The sequence below is a fragment of the Ovis aries genome, chromosome 5, assembly GCF_016772045.2.
Source record: "Ovis aries strain OAR_USU_Benz2616 breed Rambouillet chromosome 5, ARS-UI_Ramb_v3.0, whole genome shotgun sequence".
Classification (NCBI taxonomy): domain Eukaryota; kingdom Metazoa; phylum Chordata; class Mammalia; order Artiodactyla; family Bovidae; genus Ovis; species Ovis aries.
The window spans coordinates 56560361-56584529 of record NC_056058.1 but is presented as its reverse complement, the minus strand read 5'-3'; the positions used below and the strand labels follow the sequence as shown (position 1 = coordinate 56584529).

The 24169-nt window shown below is 38.9% G+C and overlaps 1 protein-coding gene across 6 annotated transcripts in view; it reads left to right on the top strand.

The window, feature by feature from the left end:
• The window catches only part of JAKMIP2 (janus kinase and microtubule interacting protein 2), a 200122-nt gene that overhangs the window by 160857 nt on the left and 15096 nt on the right, over nt 1–24169 (top strand). For all 6 annotated transcript variants that reach the window (XM_060416545.1, XM_004008936.6, XM_027970375.3 and 3 more), the window contains 7 exons: nt 310–408; nt 6671–6769; nt 8878–8931; nt 9983–10048; nt 13265–13333; nt 15868–15945; nt 17821–18024. In XM_060416545.1, the coding sequence (XP_060272528.1) occupies nt 310–408; nt 6671–6769; nt 8878–8931; nt 9983–10048; nt 13265–13333; nt 15868–15945; nt 17821–18024 (669 nt within the window). The remainder of the gene's footprint in view (nt 1–309; nt 409–6670; nt 6770–8877; nt 8932–9982; nt 10049–13264; nt 13334–15867; nt 15946–17820; nt 18025–24169) is intronic.

Genomic DNA, 24169 nt, shown 5'->3' with positions numbered 1-24169 from the left:
CATCATATAATCTAGTTCTTGAATGCTGTCCCTGACCACATGGGACAGATTCATTTTTCACAGGGTCCCTAGACTTGATTTCAATGAATGGAGTATCCTCCAGCATTTTCCTCTATGACCCAAACAATTCAACCAAAGGGTAACTAGAAGGAAAGCCAAAGATTTATTTTATTCACATGTACTTGGGATTTTTTCTTCATGATCTAGATGCTTTATTCACTGAGTAAATGAATGCTGTCCATGCTTGCTTTGCAAAGTTGTAGATGCTTTTTTGCAATGTCCACCTAACTTGAGGATTTACTTTATTAGATAGAAAAACAAGAGGCAGAAAATCACCGTCTCCAACAGGAACTACAGGATGCCAGAGACCAGAATGAGCTGCTGGAGTTTCGAAACCTAGAACTAGAAGTAAGGAACTGATGATGATGATAAAAATAATCATGACAATTAACATACACTGATCCCACTCTAGGTGTGAGGTGCCGAATTAAGCATTTCAGATACATACACACCCTGGACCTCACAGCCACAACCAAGATTTGATTGATGAGGCAACTGAGGTTAAATAACTTGCCCAACTCCTGTGACTATTCAGTGGTGAAACACTGATGCAACTCAGAATTGTCTGCCTTTATGAAAAAGACTAATGAATAATTTTTATGGCAACCCACTCCAATACTCTGGCCTGGAAAATCCCATAGGCAGAGGAGCCTAGTAGGCTGCAGTCCATGGGGTCACGACACAACTGAGCAACTTCACTTTCACTTTCATGCGTTGGAGAAGGAAATGGTAACCCACTCCAGTGTTCTTGCCTGAAGAATCCCAGGGACAGGGGAGCCTGGTGGGCTGCCATCTCTGGGGTCGCACAGAGTCGGACGCGACTGAAGCGACTTAGCAGCAAGTAGATTTCAAACTTCATAAATATTTCATTTCTTTAACATAATCATTTCTATTCTCCATTGAATTCTGACTCAAAAAATTTTCTTTTATATATTTCAAATTATATTTCAAAATATACTATTACAAAAGTATTTTATTGTTAGACTCTTGAATTTGTAAGTAAACTTTTTATTCTGTAATGCATTATGCAAAAGGCTAAGAAGCAAGGTAATTTGTTTTAGGAAATTCTCTGGTTAACTTAAGTTTCAGAGTCTATATTTTTATTTTATTTTATTTTATTTTTATTATTTATTTATTTATATTTTTTTTTACTTTATTTTAATTTACAATACTGTATTGGTTTTGCCATACATTGACATGAATCCACCACGGGTGTACATGCGTTCCCAAACATGAACCCCCCTCCCACCTCCCTCCCCATAACATCTCTCTGGGTCATCACCATGCACCAGCCCCAAGCATGCTGTATCATGCGTCGGACATAGACTGGCGATTTGATTCTTACATGATAGTATACATGTTAGAATGTCATTCTCCCAAATCATCCCACCCTCTCCCTCTCCCTCTGAGTCCAAAAGTCTGTTATACACATCTGTGTCTTTTTTGCTGTCTTGCATACAGGGTCGTCATTGCCATCTTTCTAAATTCCATATATATGTGTTAGTATACTGTATTGGTGTTTTTCTTTCTGGCTTACTTCACTCTGTATAATCGGCTCCAGTTTCATCCATCTCATCAGAACTGATTCAAATGAATTCTTTTTAACAGCTGAGTAATACTCCATTGTGTATATGTACCACAGCTTTCTTATCCATTCATCTGCTGATGGACATCTAGGTTGTTTCCATGTCCTGGCTATTATAAACAGTGCTGCAATGAACATTGGGGTACATGTGTCTCTTTCAATTCTGGTTTCCTCAGTGTGTATGCCCAGCAGTGGGATTGCTGGGTCATAAGGTAGTTCTATTTGCAATTTTTTAAGGAATCTCCACACTGTTCTCCAAAGTGGCTGTACCAGTTTGCATTCCCACCAACAGTGTAGGAGGGTTCCCTTTTCTCCACACCCCCTCCAGCATTTATTGCTTGCAGATTTTTGGATTGCAGACATTCTGATTGGTGTGAAGTGGTACCTCATTGTGGTTTTGATTTGCATTTCTCTAATAATGATTGATGTTGAGCATCTTTTCATGTGTTTGTTAGCCATCCATATGTCTTCTTTGGAGAAATGTCTATTTAGTTCTTTGGCCCATTTTTTGATTGGGTCGTTTATTTTTCTGGAATTGAGCTGCATAAGTTGCTTGTATATTTTTGAGATTAGTTGTTTGTCAGTTGCTTCATTTGCTATTATTTTCTCCCTTTCAGAAGACTGTCTTTTCACTTTGCTTATATTTTCCTTTGTTGTGCAGAAGCTTTTAATTTTAATTAGATCCCATTTGTTTATTTTTGCTTTTATTTCCAGAATTCTGGGAGGTGGATCATAGAGGATCCTGCTGTGATTTATGTCTGAGAGTGTTTTGCCTATGTTCTCCTCTAGGAGTTTTATAGTTTCTGGTCTTACATTTAGATCTTTAATCTTTGAGTTTATTTTTGTGTATGGTGTTAGAAAGTGATCTAGTTTCATTCTTTTACAAGTGGTTGACCAGTTTTCCCAGCACCACTTGTTAAAGAGATTGTCTTTACTCCATTGTATATTCTTGCCTCCTTTGTCAAAGATAAGGTGTCCATATGTGTGTGGATTTATCTCTGGGCTTTCTATTTTGTTCCATTGATCTATATTTCTGTCTTTGTGCCAGTACCATACTGTCTTGATGACTGTGGCTTTGTAGTAGAGCCTGAAGTCAGGCAAGTTGATTCCTCCAGTTCCATTCTTCTTTCTCAAGATTGCTTTGGCTATTTGAGGTTTTTTGTATTTCCATACAAATCTTGAAATTATTTGTTCTAGTTCTGTGAAAAATATGGCTGGTAGCTTAATAGGGATTGTGTTGAATTTGTAAATTGCTTTGGGTAGTATACTCATTTTCACTATATTGATTCTTCCAATCCATGAACATGGTATATTTCTCCATCTATTAGTGTCCTCTTTGATTTCTTTCGCCAGTGTTTCATAGTTTTCTATGTATAGGTCTTTAGTTTCTTTAGGTAGATATATTCCTAAGTATTTTATTCTTTTCGTTGCAATGGTGAATGGAATTGTTTCCTTAATTTCTTTTTCTACTTTCTCATTATTAGTGTATAGGAATGCAAGGGATTTCTGTGTGTTGATTTTATATCCTGCAACTTTACTATATTCATTGATTGGCTCTAGTAATTTTCTGGTGGAGTCTTTAGGGTTTTCTATGTAGAGGATCATGTCATCTGCAAACAGTGAGAGTTTTACTTCTTCTTTTCCAATTTGGATTCCTTTTATTTCTTTTTCTGCTCTGATTGCTGTGGCCAAAACTTCCAGAACTATGTTGAATAGTAGCGGTGAAAGTGGGCACCCTTGTCTTGTTCCTGACTTTAGGGGAAATGCTTTCAATTTTTCACCATTGTGGATAATGTTTGCTGTGGGTTTGTCATATATAGCTTTTATTATGTTGAGGTATGTTCCTTCTATTCCTGCTTTCTGGAGAGTTTTTATCATAAATGGATGTTGAATTTTGTCAAAGACCTTCTCTGCATCTATTGAGATAATCATGTGGTTTTTATTTTTCAATTTGTTAATGTGGTGAATTACATTGATTGATTTGCGGATATTGAAGAATCCTTGCATCCCTGGGATAAAGCCCACTTGGTCATGGTGTATGATCTTTTTAATGTGTTGTTGGATTCTGATTGCTAGAATTTTGTTGAGGATTTTTGCATCTATGTTCATCAGTGATATTGGCCTGTAGTTTTCTTTTTTTGTAGTATCTTTGCCAGGTTTTGGTATTAGGGTGATGGTGGCCTCATAGAATGAGTTTGGAAGTTTACCTTCCTCTGCCATTTTCTGGAAGAGTTTGAGGAGGATAGGTGTTAGCTCTTCTCGAAATTTTTGGTAGAATTCAGCTGTGAAGCCATCTGGACCTGGGCTTTTGTTTGCTGGAAGATTTCTGATTACAGTTTCAATTTCCATGCTTGTGATGGGTCTGTTAACATTTTCTATTTCTTCCTGGTTCAGTTTTGGAAAGTTGTACTTTTCTAAGAATTTGTCCATTTCTTCCATGTTGTCCATTTTATTGGCATATAACTGCTGATAGTAGTCTCTTATGATCCTTTGTATTTCTGTGTTGTCTGTTGTGATCTCTCCATTTTCATTTCTAATTTTATTGATTTGATTTTTCTCTCTTTGTTTCTTGATGAGTCTGGCTAATGGTTTGTCAATTTTATTTATCCTTTCAAAGAACCAGCTTTTGGCTTTGTTGATTTTTACTATGGTCTCTTCTGTTTCTTTTGCATTTCTTTCAGCCCTAATTTTTAAGATTTCTTTCCTTCTACTAACTCTGGGGTTCTCCAATTCTTCCTTTTCTAGTTGCTTTAGGTGTAGAGTTAGATTATTTATTTGACTTTTTTCTTGTTTCTTGAGGTATGCCTGTATTGCTATGAACTTTCCTCTTAGCACTGCTTTTATAGTGTCCCACAGGTTTTGGGTTGTTGTGTTTTCATTTTCATTAGTTTCTATGCATATTTTGATTTCTTTTTGATTTCTTCTGTGATTTGTTGGTTATTCAGAAGTGTGTTGTTCAACCTCCATATGTTGGAATTTTTGATAGTTTTTCTCCTGTAATTAAGATCTAATCTTAATGCATTATGGTCAGAAAAGATGCTTGGAATGATTTCGATTTTTTTGAATTTATCAAGTTTAGATTTATGGCCCAGGATGTGATCTATCCTGGAGAAGGTTCCATGAGCACTTGAGAAAAAGGTGAAATTCATTGTTTTGGGGTGAAATGTCCTATAGATATCAATTAGGTCTAACCGGTCTAATGTATCATTTAAAGTTTGCGTTTCTTTGTTGATTTTCTGTTTAGTTGATCTGTCCATAGGTGTGAGTGGGGTATTAAAGTCTCCCTCTATTATTGTGTTATTGTTGATTTCCCCTTTCATACTTGTTAGCATTTGTCTTACATATTGCAGTGCTCCTATATTGGGTGCATATATACTTATAATTGTTATATCTTCTTCTTGGATTGATCCTTTGATCATTATGTAGTGGCCTTCTTTATCTCTTTTCACAGCCTTTGTTTTAAAGTCTATTTTATCGGAAATGAGTATTGCCACTCCTGCTTTCTTTTGGTCTCTATTTGCATGGTATATCTTTTCCAGCCCTTCACTTTCAGTCTGTATGCGTCCCTTGTTTTGAGGTGGGTCTCTTGTAAGCAGCATATAGAGGGGTCTTATTTTTGTATCCATTCTGCCAGTCTTTGCCTTTTGGATGGGGCATTCAACCCATTTACGTTTAAGGTAATTATTGATAAGTATGATCCTGTTACCATTTACTTTATTGTTTTGGGTTCGGGTTTATACACCCTTTCGTGTTTCCTGTCTAGAGAATATCCTTTAGAATTTGTTGGAGAGCTGGTTTGGAGGTGCTGAATTCTCTCAGCTTTTGCTTGTCTGTAAAGCTTTTGATTTCTCCTTCGTATTTGAATGAGATCCTTGCTGGGTACAGTAATCTGGGCTGTAGGTTATTGTCTTTCATCACTTTAAGTATGTCTTGCCATTCCCTCCTGGCCTGAAGAGTTTCTATTGAAAGATCAGCTGTTATCCTTATGGGAATCCCCTTGTGTGTTATTTGTTGTTTTTCCCTTGCTGCTTTTAATATTTGTTCTTTGTGTTTGATCTTTGTTAATTTGATTAATATGTGTCTTGGGGTGTTTCACCTTGGGTTTATCCTATTTGGAACTCTCTGTGTTTCTTGGACTTGGGTGATTATTTCCTTCCCCATTTTAGGGAAGTTTTCAACTATTATCTCCTCAAGGATTTTCTCATGGTCTTTCTTTTTGTCTTCTTCTTCTGGGACTCCTATAATTCGAATGTTGAAGCGTTTCAGATCGTCCTAGAGGTTTCTGAGATTGTCCTCATTTCTTTTAATTCGTTTTTCTTGGTTCCTCTCTGATTCATTTATTTCTACCATTCTGTCTTCTATTTCACTAATCCTATCTTCTGCCCAGAGTCTATATTTTTAAAGTAAAACATAATCAAATCATATTCTGATTGTATCATGCAGAATCTGGCTAAGGGTCTGGTTGAAGTATGCTGATATGTAAAGGATAAGAAGATTTCCCATTTGATTTCTTTGTTATTTTGCCAGGAATTTCTTCTTGAAGATATTTCACATTAGGTTTGAATAATATCAAACATTAGGTTTGAATAGAGTTTGCAGTTGGTATGCTTCAGGAAAGAAGTAAGTCATTTTGGTAGCCCACTTATCATACTCATCAAGCTTGAGTGAACTGAATATGCAAAAGGCCCTGAGCTGCCATAAAGTTTCATGGTCAGAAGATTCTTTGTGACACCTGAAAGCTCTAAGTATTCATACAGTTTAAAATGGAACTCCACTTCCCACATTTCCCTGATCAAAAAATTTGCAAACCTGGATGACACGGTGATAATCAGTTATTTTCCATTACATTCAAGCATGAACATCTTGAGTTCAATTTCCTTTTTCTTTTTTCTTTTTTTTTTTTTGCCAAATGGCATATTGATAAACTGATGAAATAGCATAGAGAACACAGATAACCGGTTTAGTGATTAATCGGTTGTTGCTTTTTTTTTTTCAATTCCTATATATTCTTCACTGTATTTCAAGGAAAGAGAGAGACGATCCCCTCCATTTAATCTACAAATTCACCCATTCTCAGATGGTGTGAGTGCTCTCCAGATCTACTGTATGAAAGAAGGTGTCAAGGTAGGCAGACATTTCCTTGTGTGTGTTGTGGACAGTAGAAGATCTGGGAATTGGAAAAGGGGAGGTTGCTGGTCACCGTTTGGTCTTTCAGTCACTGGGTGTCATTTTGATACAAACCATGTAGGAACTGAAAATAGTCACGTCTATGGGAGAATTAACAGAATGTACACAAATAAATGTGTGACAGATATATGAATGGTAACAGCAAAAAAAAATAGGAAGCAATGATTATTTTAAAAAGAGTGATATAGAATCAAAATATGTGTAAAGATAATTACCCTTGATTATCTAGAGGAAATATTAAATAAATTCAGTGCTTGAAGAAACATATTTCAAGCATGCCAGATCAAAAGATATTTGTTGTGCTGTTCTGATGGCTGTGGAATTCATTATCTTGGAATTTCAGTATTAGAAGAAATCTAGAAATCATCTCACCACCATCTCTTTTGTTGTGAGTGTTTTAGGTAGGATTTCCCTTTGGGGTTTCCCTGGTGGCTCAGACAGTAAAGAATGTGCCTGCAATGCAGGAAACCCAGGTTTGATTCCTGGGGTGGGGGGAGATCCCCAAGAGAAGGGAATGACTACCCACTCCAGTATTCTTGCCTGGGAAATCCCACTGACGGAGGAGCCTGGCGGGCTACAATCCATGGGGGGGTCGCAAAGAGTCAGACACGACTGAGCAACTGACACACTCCCTTTTGGAAGGTTTTAGGGATTATAACATGTTGTTCACTTAGACATAGTATATAATTTTATTTTTAGTGATATTGGAATACATTTTAAATGTTAAGGTCTAGTGGAAGTGGCTCCGTCTCCTGGAAAATATATTGTCCTTGCATGTGACAAAATCACATAGCAACTGTCTGTTCCAGATGTAAGGCTAGGAGCCCTCCTGCTCGTGCCTTCTGCACGGCCCCTCCTGCTCCCACTCTGACTGCCAAATATACCTGCTTTAGTTGCCTTCTCTTTACCTCTGAGACTGAGCTAGACTTTTGTATTTCTGCCAATAGGGATCTGCTATACTGTTTTCTCTGGGCTTCCCAAGTGGTGCTAGTAGTAAAGAACCCGCCTGCCAATGCAGGAGACTTAAAGAGATTTGGATATGATTGGGTTGGGAAGATCCCCTGGAGGAGGGCATGGCAACCCACTCCGTACTCTTGCCTGGAGAATCCCATGGACAGAGGAGCCTGGAAGCCTTCGGTCTATAGGGTCACAAAGAATCAGACACGACTGAAGCGACTTAGCACACACACACACACATAGTGTTATCTGAACATAAGGAAGAGGAGAAAGTGGTACTAATGGGGAAATCAGGTAGAAAATTGTACTTCCTTGACTTCTATCGTAAACCATTCTCATATTGTTTAAACTTCTGGCCTACATGAAAATTTGTAAACCAAAGCAATTTTTTGATTCAACTCTAAATGAGAAGCACTTCACCTTGTCTTTTCCTTAGATGTTTTGTTTTTAAATAAATTACAGACAATCTAATCCAACGTATGTAATTTATACCCAACAGCACTTTAAATGGTGCAGTTGCTTCAAACTGACTGGGGTGGGGCGATATAATAAAAACAAGCTGTTTCCCATAAATGGAATTAATACTAAATACCCAAAAAATGAAACTACACTATAGTTTTCTATGCAGCTGTCAAAATCTCAACCAGGTCAGATCCCATTAGAGTGAAATTGACTGGTTATTTAAATTTATTACTGTTACTTTTCTTTATATTTGAAATCTACCACAGTCAGAACAAAGTTTCAGTAATCATGAGAAAAAAATTTACTGAGAAAATTTTGAGTTCTTATACATCCTAGACCCTTTTATATACAGTCTCTTTATCCTCAAATCAGCCTGTGAAGGAGAAGGAAGTATTTATCTCCATTTTGCAATGGGCTGAATTGAAAATGCATTGTTAAGGAGTTTTGCCAGGTTCACACAGCTCATAAGAAGCAGAGTGGAAATGTAAAACCAGTTGTGACTGATTGAAAACAGCTCAAGGAGGTACAGGCTTTAAAATGTCCTCTCTCATTAAGGTTAGGGCACTGATAGAATGGTTAAGCCACTCTTGCGCCTTTGACTTGAATGCAACTCCTTGATTTTGCAGGATGTGAATATCCCTGATCTCATAAAGCAGCTTGATATCTTGGGTGATAATGGGGTAAGTAATGAATAAAGTGCAGTAGAAATATGAATTTGTCTAAAGAGAAGCAAGAAATACTTGCCAATGCATCATGCGTAAAATAAGAGCAAGTGACGAGAACTCTACTCAGTAATTTGTAATAACCTAAAAGGGAAAAGAATCTGAAAAAGAATATATATAACTAAGTCACTGTGCTGTGCACCTGAAACTAACACAACATTGTAAATCAACTCTACTTGAAATACATGCATTCTTACATACGTACCTAAATTGAAAAAAACTTAAAAAAAATAGTGACAAATCAGACTCCAGGTTCGCTTAAGCTTATGAATTCTGGAAGAGAATCAACAACTTATCAGGCCACTCGGTTTAAGGATTATAAGGGTCTCTGCAAGGTAGTGGCAGAAGTGGAAACGCAGAAGATGCTTTTCTTGGGCAGGTTTCAGGTTGGCATGCCGACGACATCAGCGGTGATTAAAGCTAATTACCTTCTAACTGTTGCTGGGAGGCATCCGCCATAAAATTAATCAGTCATGCAGTTGCAAATACTGCTAAATAGTAGGGTTGGTGGCAGCCCCATAAAAATGTACCAGGAAACTACAATCCTTTTTCTTTCTAAAACACCTTCCTGACAGGGTCAAGGCATATTAATTCAGTGGGAGGACCATTCATTGAGACACTCGATGAATGACGCATATAGGTTGAAATAGTCATGCTATTTTTTTCCCTTGAAAAATTATCAAAGCAGAGAACAAAATCAATTAAATCATATCAAACTGCTATGAAGAAGATTTATTTCATTTTGGTTTCTTCTTTTCTTATGACTGTTAATGAAGTATGTTTACAGTGAAACATAAAATCAAGTCAGGACTAGAGAGATATAAAAGCATCACATTTAATGTACTTTTTACAGGTTTTGAATGAACTCTTTGTTAGGAATTATTACTAAATAGGATAGACTGTGAATGTTCCATGCATGTATATGTGGCAGGCAAGTTAGGTAGTATTTTCTAACAGTGTAAATGTCGTCTTCAGCTTATTTTCTTTCTCTCCCCCTAACCCCGCACAGAATTTAAGAAATGAAGAGCAAGTGGCTATAATTCAGGCCAGCACTGTGCTGTCCCTGGCAGAAAAGGTAATAAATTGTACTAACATTCAAATCATCTCAGTGTCTGACAACGCCTGGGGTTGAAGGACATTCTCTTTGCACTTGATTTTGCATTATTGAATACCTAATAAATATTTTATTCTTAATCCAGCTAGAATGAGAATATACAAAATAAGAGTCTACACACTGATTTGGGGTGGGTACTTTGAAGCCTCTTGAAAATATACTTACGTGAAAATGCAAAACCTGGATTACATAACTGAAGCCATTGTTTTACCAAGCTGGGAAACCAATAAAGAAGAAGTTTTCGTTAAGAGATGGAAAATTGGAGCAGCATGGCTCTTTCTACGGGTTTTTCCTTGGATGTGTACATAAACCAGTTGTTCCAACTGATTTTGTAACTTGGTGGTGGCTCCCTGCAGCCTCATTCAGAAAATGTTAACTTGGGAACTGTCAGGCGGGCAGCGCTGAGCGTTCTCTTGCCCCCTTGTGTTTACATCTGGTAAATGCAAAGGAGAGAAAAAAGGAAAGAGCCAAGTCAAGAAGCCTGGTAACTGGCTATATTCTGGGTGCCTTGAAAATCAGCACATAGTTAACTGGTGCACACAGTTGGATAAAGTGAGAACTGTTGTATAAGTTCCTCGAGATGGTTTTTTTTAATTTCATAAATGCATAAGAATCATGTTGTAAATTAAATGAAACCATGAGCAAGCATTCACCTTGCACCAATCTAGTTTAGTTACTCAAACAAAATAATGACATCAAGAAAAAAATGGCAGGGGTAGAAAAATTTCTATAACATAAAAAGGTACTTAAGAAATATTGAAACAGTCCTTTTTTACATCTGATTCAAGCAAACCAAGTGTGAAAAAAGCATCGTTTTGCTGACAACTAGGGAAGTTTTAATATGGACCAGGTACCAGATGATAAAAGGAATTAATGTTAAGTTTGCAGTATGGAAATGGCCTTGTGGTTGTATTCTTTTTTAAGACCCAAAGTGTTAGGGATACATCCTGAAGTATTTCATGGGAAATATCTGGAATTTGTTCTTTAACTCTTTCTGTCTACCTATACGTATTTCTACCCCTTGGTCCTTTATACAATTGGTTTTGTCAAGCTTTCCCTTCTTCCCTTTTTTACCTTTGTCTGGCTAAATATTAATCATCAGACCCTCCCATACATGGGGAAGCCTTCCTACTCACCCAAGTCTAGTTAGGTCTTCTTTCTCTGTGTTCCTACAGTGACCTGTGCTTCTGTTACCCTGGATTTTAACAACTGTAACACAAACACCTTTTTTAAAACTTTAATTTATGCTGTTGTTCACTAGATTATGAGTTCCACGAGGCAACTCTGGATTCTGTTTTTCACTCTTTGTTTTCCTAGTTTCCCAGCCCAGCATATTTAGTAAGAGATCAGTCAGCATTTACTGAATAAGTGAATTCATGAAGACATTGTTCTTGTGATACAATAATAAAGAAAACACCGTCTTACCACCAGTTCTGCTACATTTATTGGACAGTGATAACCAGAGCATCTCATCCAGTTGGGATCATAAAGGGCTTTTCTTTATTGCAAGAAAAGTCACTTTAGTTTAGGACTGCAAAGAAAACTTGGGGAATTTTCTATGAAAGGCAGAGACTACTTCATTTGACAGTTCTCTTAAAAACATGATGTACAAGAGAATTTGTTTCTCAGTGTAAGTGGGTAGCAAGCCAGAGGGAGCATTTTAATAAAACTGGGTGGTACACAATTGCAATATGAGGCTGTGTACAAGAAACCCATGACTTTGGACTGAAATTTGTTTCATGAGGGAAGTTCTGTGTATGTTCCAGAGCTGAGAGACTAGCATCTCTCCAGTCTCCCATGTCTTTTTGTATTTCCCCATGCTCCTTACAGCCAAACAGCTGTTAGTGGCAGCCCCTTGTGAATATCAAGGCTTTAATATATAGAAAAATGTTCAGTACACCACATAATTTATCACAAACAAACCAAGAAAAAATAGCTAGTAGTGAGGCAAATTTCTAACAGTGCAGAAGTATAAAAATGAATGTTAACCAAAAAAAACTAGAATCCCGTTGAGTACCTAGTAGATGCAATACACTGTGAATGGGGCCTTAGGTTAATTATCTTCTTTACACTTCACATTATTATTAATCTAATTTCACAGATAAGAAAGTTGAGACTTAGAGTAACCAGGTAATGTTTCAAACCCACACAGCTGTGAAAAGCTAAGATTGGGATTAGACCCAAGGTAGCTGGGAAAGATTGAAGGCAAGAGGAGAAGGGGATGACAGAGAATGAGATGGCTAGATGGCATCACCAACTCAATGGACATGAGTTTGTGCAGACTCCTGGGAGATGGTGAAGGACAGGGAGGCCGACAGGGTGGCCCAGCAGTTCATGGGGTTGCAAAGCATCTGTCATGACTTAGCGACTGAGTAACAACGAAGTTGACCTCTAGGACCCACACACTTAATTATTTTGCCGGGTTGCCTCCCTGGGGGACAAACTGTTGGTTAATTTCGTAAAGACCCATTATAATAATTTATTCTCTGAAACCATATATGTGGTAGGGTCACACTTTATTATTTGAAGTCTGAATTTATTCAGGGTGTTGATCAGCGCTAATATTAATGCCATCTAATGTTGATGTTCTAATACTTAGAACAATATATTCTAAGTATTAAGAAAGTAAATTCTCTGTGTGATTTAAAATGTGCCTGTACTCAACAAAATTATTCTTCTTCAACATGTAGCTGTGATCAGTTTCATATACTGAAAAATTGCCATTTCTCCATCTCACCTGTTGTTCTTTCGCTCTTTGTGCTCCCTCCAGTCATAGCGAATTAGACATACCTTCAGCTTGGAACTTGCCCCTCACTTTTGCCTGGTCATCACTGACTCATTTTTTACACTTCAGTGCAATGTCATTTCCAAGAAAGCCTCTCATGGCAATCTCCAATGAGGGCAAATTATGTATTTCTTATTCACCCTCACATCCCTGGTACCTAGCACATTGCCTGACACATGGTGGATAACAGTGAAGGCATTTGTTGAATGAATAGTGAATTAATGGATGAGTGGGAAATTATAAACTTGTTTCTGAGCTAAGAGATAAAATGCACCAAGATAAAATGCCCTTAGTAGACTAAGAACTTCAGAAAAATCGGCAGCTCAGGAGATAGTACCATCTAGACAACATCAAGCAGTCATGTCAAACCCTGTGTCTGCTTTACTCCATAGTGGATCCAGCAAATTGAAGGAGCAGAGGCTGCCCTGCACCAGAAAATGATGGAATTGGAAAGTGACATGGTGAGTAAAGATGAGGTATCATAAAAACAGAGAAAAATTGAAATACCCGTCAATTTCAAGTTACGTTCTCTAAAAATGTCACATTGTAATTTTGTAGTATTTCCAAAACTAATGCTGAAGAAAATCCAGTTATATGTCTTTTTTCCCCCTTAGGCTAAATAATTTTTCTACCATATATAATTATAGTAAACTTTACAGAAATGATGGGTATGACTTTGGTATTAAAAATCTCCAAGCCGTCTCACTCCCGTTAAGATGGCTGCTACTAAAAACAAAACAAAACAAAATAGTAATGTACAATGATGAAGATGTGGAGAAACTGGAACCCTGTGCAATATTGCTGGGAGTATAAAATGGTACAGCGGCTATGAAAAGCAGTATGCTTAGTGATAGCTCAAAAAATTCAAAATGGTATTGCCACATGATACAACAACACCACTTCTGGGGATATACCCATAACAATTGAAAGTGGGCTCTTGAAGAGATTTTTGTGTTCAAAAGCAGCATTATTCACTACAGCTTAAACATGGAAGCAACCCAAGTGTCTGTATCATTGGATGAATAGATAAGCAAAATGTGGTATATACATCCATGGAATATTATTCAGCCTGTAAAAAGGAAGGACATTCTCCTACATGCTCCAGCATGACTGAACTTTGAGGACATATGCTAAGTGAAATAAGTCCATCACACAAAGACCAGTACTGTGTGATTCTACTTACATAAGGTACCTGGAGTAGTCTAACTCATAGAAACAGAAGACACAATAATGGCTGTCAGGAGCTAAGAGGAAGAAATGGGCACTTGTTGTTTAATAGGTACAGAGTTTCAATTTTGCAGATAAAACAAATCCTGGAGATTGGTCTCATAACCTTGTGAATATACTTAACATTACTGAACTACACACTTAAAATGGTTATGGTTATAAAGTTTATATTGTATGTATTTTGCCACAGTTAACTTTTGTTTAAATCCCCTAGCCTGGGAATTGGTCCTTATTACTGTTGTCACTATTACTAAAAAACAGGCAGCAATTCCTGTTCAGCTGGAGAATCTTATAGTAAAAACAACTTGAATTTCTATAGCACGTGACAGCTTGCAAATTTGTAAAATTTGCTGATATTTTACACAGAACTTACATTTTACCAACAGGTTAGGCTCTAAAATCAAAAGATTTAATAAGAACTGTCTATATTCAAAATACCCTTGAACACTTTAAACACAAAAATTTTTATTAGGCAATCAGATGGTTACAGGCACTGTTGTAGGCACTGGAGCTCAGATGTAATCAGCTGGAAGTCAACAGCAAAATTGCATGCAGACATATCCTCTCTTGAAATCAACGCAGAACTTCCATGGCGGTGCAGTGGATAAGAATCCCTGCCAATGCAGAGGACACGGGTTTGATCCCTGGTCCAGGAACATGACACATACTGCTGAGCCAATAAGCCCGTGTGCCACAACTACTGAGTCTGTGCTCTGGAGTCCAAGAGCCGCAGCTGCTAGAGCCCGTGTGCCCTACAGCCTATGCTCCGCAACAAGAGAAGCCACCTCAGTGAGAAGCCCGTGTACCACAGCGAAGAGTAGCCCCTGCTCACCGCAGCTAGAGAAAGTCCAGGTCACCCAGCAACGAAGACCCAGCAGAGCCAAAAATAAAAACAGGGGAAAAAAAGTTGGTGCAGTCAAGTTTACCTTCAGCATTAGAAGAGACCCTTGTTCCTTGTTAAGCGTGCAAATAAAGAATTAACTCGTGCTTAGGGCTATGTTCTGTACAAAGATATATTTTTTAATGCAAATGACAGGATGCTTGCAATATGAGAACCACTCAGAAACTGAGGACAAGCAAGGTAACATCAGCTTTACATCTCCTGGATCACCGTGGCTTTATAGCAAGAGCAGACACTCACTCATTAAGTAGCAGTGTGGGTGGAATCGCTCCCACTCTCTGAATTACTATCTAGCTTTGCGTTTGCTAATGATACACAGTTGAGTTTGAATAAATTAAGTTTCTTATTATACAACTCTGCTCTATTACATTTCATAACATTCTCATAAAAATATACTCTCATGTTTACACAGATATGCTTATTAGTTAGCATCTGTAGCATTTATCTTGTCAAAAATTTATCCTTACGGACTTCCCTGGCAGTCCATTGGTTAAGACTACTTCCACTGCAGGGGTCTCCTGTTCGATCCCTGGTCAGGGAAACAAGATCCTATATGTTATGCAGTGACGCCATAACAAACAAACAAAATCTATCCTTAGTGGCACACTCTTAAATTGATATGAAAATTCTTTTAGACATTCCGTGTGGATTGTTTGTCATTTTATGCTTCTTTCCACTGATTTTTACATCCCCTGTGTGAAACTGTAAAAGTTGAACTATTTCCCTGAAAGACAAGATCTCTGACCCTACAAAGACTAGTGATTTGTCTTACAGTGGAATTAGAGAAAACATTAATCAGTACAATTTAGATATCACGTTCTTATTAACTAAGCTGACTCTATCTACTAATGCGGCCATTTTTTCTAGGAACAATTCTGCAAAATCAAAGGCTATCTGGAGGAAGAGCTAGACTATAGGAAACAAGCCCTCGACCAAGCATATATGGTAGGTACAAGAGACATTCAAGACACTCTAAGTGTGGATGGTTATATGCTCTGTAGTAAAGCATCCTGTGTAATTTGTCATGTCATGTCTGTGAATAGACCACAACATGCAGCTCGCTTATCCAGTGGATTCCAGTTCTCATTTTAGACCAAATGTACATCTCTAGCCCTTTGTGTTATAATACTATTATAATAGTTAATAAATATTTCATTGTAATTCATTTTTCAAACAGTTTAATTATGTGTTAAATAATATTTAAATGAAAGACAGGCTGGATGACAGTGTTGATTACAGAGAAATTTAGTAAATCAAATCTGATTGTTGGGGATCCTAATCTAAGGGTAGAATAATAATGTATGTAACATGATACATATTTTCAACTCATTTATTTCTTACAACAACCCTAAGAAGTATAGGGAATATTATTATTTCTATATTACATATGAGAAAATGAAGGCTTAGAGAGAGGAAGACGTTGGCCCAGCTTGGAAAGTGAGTAGGTAGTGCTTAGGTTTGACTCCAGGCATTGTGGCCGTAACTACCATAATCCAGATTCAGTGAGTAAGGCTGTATGGGGGAAATGGGCTGTATCTTTCTCTCTCCTCCAGATTATGCTGACTCGGGAGCACATTTAATCCACTCCCCTGTAACAAATTCATAAAGCATCATTCTTAATGTTGGACTGCAGCTTGGATTTCTTCTCTCTGGGTGGGCACCACCCTGCCCTGCCACTGTAACACAGTGTAATGACTCAAGACAAAAAGAGGAAACTTAAAAGTTTTTATAATGCTTTCCTGGAAGCAACCTGAATTGCTGTTGGGAAAAGAGTGAAGCACTTAGCCCCTGCTGATAACAAAGATGAGTTGGTACTTCCCCTCCAAGTTGAGTAAGGGATTCTGAGCACTGCCTGATGGGGAAAGGGAGTTGCCCTCTGCTTAGAGAATAAAGAAGGAGGTGACTTTTCCCTCCCTTCCTACCCTTTCAACCTTGCCTCCTCTACGTACACATGATAACGTTAGACCATGTGTGTGTGTCCCAGGACTGAAGACTTTATCTTTAACTTTTAAAAGGTAAGGCAACCCACTTAGTCCAGGACAGGAGCTTGGAGGACATCCCTTTCCAGGCAGTGTCCTTTCACCTCTGTCAGAGCCATGGGGATCAGATTATAGATTGTGGTAACTGTATCTGAAGCATGTGAAAGAAAAGAAAACTGAGCTGTACAAAGCTGTAGACTCCTCATCTAAAAAAGAAGAGCCTCAAGGAGGCATTTTACAGCTAGAGCAACTACAAACCTCAGAGTATTAACAAACAGACCAATTCCAAAGGTTCTTAGGCTCTATTTCGCAATTTTTAAGAAAAAAAAAATGGAGACTATAAAGCCATCTTCAGAGGTGTGTCATGTGGAGAGAGGTGGCACTGTGTGTGTGTGTGAAATACCTCCAATTTCAAGTATTACAACATGGACCACTTTGCAATGCTTATTTCTAAATAATATGCTGCCACAATAGATATCTTTAAATATCTGCCAAATGAAAGAGAGAACAAATTTATTCTCAGCTACCTTTGAGAATAGAAGGATATACAGTTATAACTAGGTAAGGACTTCCTGAAAAGGAAAAGTATGTGAAATAAACAGGATCCAAGAAAAAAAAACAAATTCCCCTCCATCAGGGAAGTTTACATATTGGCTAGATTACCCTTATGGCATCTTATAAAGGGAATCATCAAAAGGATATTTAAGCTGGATAAGCTTTGACATTTATTTTGTTGCTATGATCCTGTGAGAGTAAAATAATACATCCCTCCCCATATACACAGGTGTATGTTTGTACACTACATGTAAGATACTAAACTCCAAAGTTTTCTATTTTCCAGAGAATCCAGGAACTAGAAGCAACTTTGTACAATGCTCTGCAGCAAGAAACTGTTATTAAATTTGGTGAATTATTAAGTGAAAAGCAGCAGGAGGAGCTGAGGACAGCAGTGGAAAAGTTACGGCGGCAGATGCTGAGGAAGAGCAGAGAGTACGACTGTCAGATTCTCCAGGAGAGAATGGAGCTCTTACAGCAGGCCCATCAGGTGAGGATGGAGTTGCTACATCTGGGTTGAGTGGTGCTTAGTACATGAGACCTAGTGCTTAGTACAGAGTGTTGATGTGGGTATGAAGAATCCTGAGAGCTAGAAGCTGTTTTCAGAGAGCAAAATAAATAGCTGCTGTTTTACGCCTACACTCAGAAGCAGGGTGATGGTTTCTTAATGAATTAATCTGAAGAAAATTGGCAGTTCAGAACCACTGTGTCATGCTACTGTTCTTGCAACAACTTTGTCATGAAATAATACCCTTTGAATTTCATGGAACCTGATCATATCCCTTTTCCTGGGAAGGGACTCTTTGGGACTTTTTCCAGGACAGAGATCATGCTGTTTTTCACCCCAGTCCATAACCAAACCTGATGGAATCATCAGAAGAGGGTGAAAGGGATCAAGGGCCTTTCTCTTTATTCCCAGAATAAACAGCAGCAGCAACAATAAAGCCTGGAAGCCACCTCTGATTTACTGGCATTTGCTGTAGGTCAGAAACTAAATTAAGGGCTCTCCTTCCATCATTTTATTTAATCTTCATAACAGCCCACAGCTGTAAGTATTGTTATTATTGCAACGTAAAGAGATCATGATACTGAAGAAAGAAGTGCTTAAGTCATTTGCCCAAGATGACAGTAAGCCACAGAGCAGGAATTACAACCCAGATCAGCCCAACTGCAAGGCCAGTGCACATAAACGTTGCAGTATAATGTCTTCCACAGCATGAGTCATATCATTTATATGACTTTTCTAGACCAGCAAGGCTCAGAATAAACACCCAGGATTAACTTATAACCAGCATTCTTAATTTCAACTATTTTTTCATATCATACCTTGGCAGGCAAAGACTAGGGTGCTGGTCAAAAAGCAGATTCTGTAATAATTCCAGAACTGAAAGTTCCAGGCTAGTGTACTTGGTACTCATAAGCTGTAATAAGCAACTGGTATGAAATCCAGATGCGCTATACAAGAGGCGAGAATCATGTGGTCTTTAGAGATCAAGGTGAGTAGCAAAGGAACAGGGGTTATTTTATGACACCAGTAAGAACAGTTTATGGGGAATATGACATTTATCACACTTCAGTTGTAGCCAAGAATTTTGTGGATCTTTATAGGCTAGTAAATTACCCAAGTTAACGCTGAAACAATTTTGTTCCAAAGATAATAAACACGTGCATTTCATGAGATTCCATCATAAAGTTTTGGATTTCAGCTCTGAAGGGAGTTTTTAAAGCATTTAATAATAGACTCAATAGAATCATTGCTTCTCTAAGGGAATGAACTTGTCCTCTAGATAAATATTTCTTTGAATGCAGTAGCATTTAATTAATTTCAGCGAAGTGGGAGGTGTGTCATAGAACTGTAGAAGTGTTTATTTTTAAGATGGAGAAATAGTTATCTAAATTTATTTATGATTAAAACTTTGTCAATGCTTTTAAGTGTCTCTTCAATCAGCTAAGGTATTTACTCCCAAAAGAGAAGGTTCTGTTTAAGTTAATCTGGTCTGAGCTGTTAGGTGTGTTATATTTTCAAGTTTCTGTTGCCTTTCACCAAGGAGAAAGGGAAAGATATATCCATCTGAATGCAGAGTTCTAAAGAATAGCAAGGAGAGATAAGAACGCCTTCCTAAGTGAACAGTGCAAAGAAATAGAGGAAAACAATAGAATGGGAAAGACTAGAGATCTCTTCAGGAAAATTAGAGATACAAGGGAACATTTCATGCAAAGATGGACACAATAAAGGACAGAAATGGTCTGGACCTAAAGAAGCAGAAGATATCAAGAAGAGGTGGTAAGAAGACACAGAAGAACTATACAAAAAAGATCTTGATGACCCAGATAACCACAATGGTGTGATCACTCACCTAGAGCCAGACATCTTGGAGTGTGAAGTCAAATGGACCTTAGAAAGCATCATCATGAACAAAGCTAGTAGAGGTGATGGAATTCCAGCTGAGCTATTTCAAATCCTAAAAGATGAAGCTGTTAAAGTGCTGCACTCAGTATGCCAACAAATTTGGAAAACTCAGCGGTGGCCACAGGACTGGAAAAGCTCAGTTTTCATTCCAGTCCCAAAGAAGGGTATTGCCAAAGAATGTTCAAACTACTGCACAATTGTGCTCATTTCACATGCTAGCAAAGTAATGCTCAAAATCCTCCAAGCTAGGCTTCAATAGTACATGAACCAAGAACTTCCATATGTATAAGCTGGATTTAGAAAAGGCAGAAGAAACGGAGATCAAATTGTCAACATCCATTGGACCATAGGGCCTCCCTGGTGGCTCAGATGGTAAAGACTCTGCCTGCAATGCAGGAGACCCAGGTTCCATCCCTGGGTCAGAAAGATCTCCTGGAGAAGGAAATGGCAACTCACTCCAATATTCTTGCCTGGAAAATCCCATGGACAGAGGAGCAGTCCATGCAATCTCAAGGAGTTGGACATGACTAAGCAACTTTCACTTTCATTGGATCATAGGAAAGCCAAGAGAATTCCAGATAAACATCTACTTCTGCTTCATTGACTACACTATAAAGCCTTTGACTGTGTAGATCACCTCAAACTGTGGAAAATTCTTAAAGCAATGGAAATACCAAACTACTTTACCTGCCTCCTGAGAAACTTGTATGTAGATTAAGAAGCAACAGTTAGAACTGAACGTGGAAAAACAGACTGGTTCTAAATTGGGAAGGGAGTGAGTCAAGATTGTATATTGTCACCCTGCTTATTTAACTTATATGCAGAGCACATCATGTGAAATGTGAGGCTGGATGAATCATAAACTAGAATCAAGATTGCCGAGAGAAATGTCAATAACCTCAGATATACAGATGACACCGTTATGGCAGAAAGTGAAGAGGAACGGAAGAGCCTCTTGATGAAGATGAAAGAGGAGAGTGAAAAAGCTGGCTTAAAACTCAACATTCAAAACACAAAGATCATGGCATCTGGTCCCATCACTTCATGGCATATAGATGGGAAAACAATGGAAACAGTGACAGACTTTATTTTCTTGGGCTACAGTATCAGATGGTGTTCAAAGATGGTGATCAAAGTCAGATGATGACTTCAGCCATGGAATTAAAAGATGCTTGCTTCTTGTAAGAAAAGCTGTTACAAACTTAAGGTATTAAAAAGCAGAGACATTACTTTGCTGACAAAGATCTGTATATTCAAAGCAGTGGTTTTTCCAGTAGTCATGTATGGACCATAAAGAAGGCCAAGCACCGAAGAATTGATGCTTTTAAACTGGTGTTGGAGAAGACTTTTGAGAGACCCCTGGACTGCAAAGAGATCTAACCAGTCAATCCCAAAGGAAACAAGTCCTGAATATTCATTGGAAAGACGGATGCTGAAGCTGAAGCTCCAATACTTTGGCCACCTAATGCAAAGAACTGACTCATTTGAAAAGACCCTGATGCTGGGAAAGATAGAAGGCGGGCGGAGAAGGGGACAACAGCAGACAAGATGTTTGGAAGTGGAACTACCATATCTCAAAGCACTCAGGCTGAAAATGCTGAGGTTTTTCTTGTCCTTCTCACCTTTTCTGATGATACCTTCTTCCTCAAAAGCTTCCATGATCCCACTTTCCAGTTGAGTCTAGTCATGCAGAAATCTCCAGGTCCTTCAGTAGCTGGCTACCCCTCCCCTAAAAACTGGATTTAAGACAATCTCCAGAGCTTACATTCCTCTATTTGTGCAGAACTCTTCCTTTACCCTTGAGGCCGTGATTTTCCACTTGTAAGCCTTTGTTTGCTTGACTGCTGCTGCTGCTGGTAAGTCGCTTCAGTCGTGTCCGACTCTGTGCGACCCCATAGACTGCAGCCCACCAGGCTCCCCTGTCCCTGGGATTCTCCAGGCAAGAACACTGGAGTGGGTTGCCATTTCCTTCTCCAATGCATGAAAGTGAAAAGTGAAAGTGAAGTCGCTCAGTTGTGTCCGACTCTTCACGACCCCATGGACTGCAGCCTACCAGACTCCTCTGTCCATGGGATTTTCCAGGCAAGAGTCCTGGAGTGGGGTGCCATTGCCTTCTCCAGTTTGCCTGACTACTGACCCCCAAATGCCCTTCAAAGTCTGCTGCATTTATCCGAATGTTTTCTAATCCCAGTGTAAGCTCTATCTCCTGCAGGATGCTCTCCCAGATGAAAACAATGGATCAGTTATTACTGGAAAAATATATATATACCATACTTTTTTATGCATTCGTTCAAGACCAGTTACTGAGGGCCTGCCTGTGCTGGGTGCTGGGAATGTGATGTCGGACGAAGACATAAAGGTCACTTTTCTCAAGTGTCCTGTAGGTGAAGAGAGACGGGGTGACAAGGCAAACAAGCAGCGGCCAAGGCAGTTTCAGAGAGTGCTCTGAAGACACATGCATGTGTCTGTGTGTGTGTGTGTTGTGTGAGGAGAGCTCGGGAGTAGCTTTAACCACTCCAAACTGGCTGGTCTGAAGATGTTGAAATCCCAAAGAACCAGCCACACAGAGATCTTGGCAAGGTGGCCAAAAGTTAGGATCAGCAGGGGCTAAGCCTCTGCTGTGGGAATGCTTGAGATACTCAAGGAGCAGAGAGAAGGCCAGTATGGCAGGAGGACGCAGAGTGGAGGAAAGGCGACTGTGAGGTGAATCTGCAGAGGTGAGACAGGGCTAGATCGTGCTGGGCCTGAAGAAGTTTGGGTTTTATTCTAAGAGCAACTCGGCTGACTCTCCGTTCTTCCTCTTCCTTGCCCCTTAAAGCTCAAGCACTGCTGTGATCATTTCACATTCTTTGTTTGGTGCGTGTGTGATATTTTCTTGGCTGTGGCACATGGCATATGGGATCTTAGTTCCGTGACCAGGGATCGAACCCACACCCTTGCATTGGAGGTGCAGAATCTTAACCACTGGACTGCCAAGGAAGCCTACCGTTTCACGTTTTAGGAGTTCACACTGGCTGCTGTAGATGGGTGTAGGATGCAGGAGATCAGAAGCAGGAAGAGCAGGCAGTAACCTCTCGCAGTTCTGATGGGGGACTTGGTACACTTGAGAGCAGGAGAAACTTTCCTACTTGGTAGAAAAGAGATCTGTTTTGGACTCTGCAGGGTTTCCTGTTAGATCAGATGGCAGTCTGGGAAAAGCTGGGAAGGAAAAAGAAATAAAGCCCACAGCACACAATGGAGCAAACCTAACTCAATTAATATGTATAGGCAGCTCCTTTGTACAACTAAGCACTGTACGAGGTATTAGAGATTGGTGATGGAATTATGCTTAGTTTTGCTCTGTTTTCCCTTTGTACATAATCTGTTTTTTCCTGTGTTTTCCGTTTTTATCTCCCCATCTGGATGTGATGGTTCTTGGAAATCAAGAACTAAGTGACACCTTACTTGTGCTCTCCATTACATCCAGCACAATCCTGCACATGTAAGCAGGCGCCCAGCAAGCACAGACTTGGAGGCTGAGTAGACACTACACTAATCCCTCATGCCCATGATATACTTGATGTAAGGCTTGCCTCCACATCCAATAGACTATATCAAGGAAATACTTGCATACTCAAGGTAGAAATAGCTAACAAATTTATTCTTTCACTGTGTAGCTTTGGAGCATAAGCAGCACTATGGAAATACACACAAACACACACATCACACACATTTATTTATCATTCATTGTCACACATATCAGCATTCATTGTCATATAATTTCACAGTCCTTCTAAAAAAACACACCTTCCTCTCCTGCAGAAACCTCACCCCTTTTCATTTAAAGCAGGATTTCTCAATCTCCGCCTGACTGACATTTTGGGTCTGATGATTCTTCTTGGTGGAAGTTGGCGAGGAGTGATCTGTGTACTGCAGGCTATTTAGAGCATTCCTGGCCTCTGCCCCTTAGATGCTAGTTGTGACTGGTGATCACATGTGATTTGAAACTGTCTGGGTAATTATTGGTGATGGTTGCACAACTTTGTGAATAAACTAAAATCACTTTAACTAATTTAAAAATGTCCAGATATTGCCAAATGTCATCTGGGGTGCAAAATCACCCCTAGTTGAAAACCACTGTTCGGAGAGAGGGGCTGTAGTTTCCAAGTTCAACTGTTCTTTGTTCCAGCTTGCATTTTTGTCTCCCCACATTGCACTGTAAAAACTGGTCTTTCTATGTTATCAC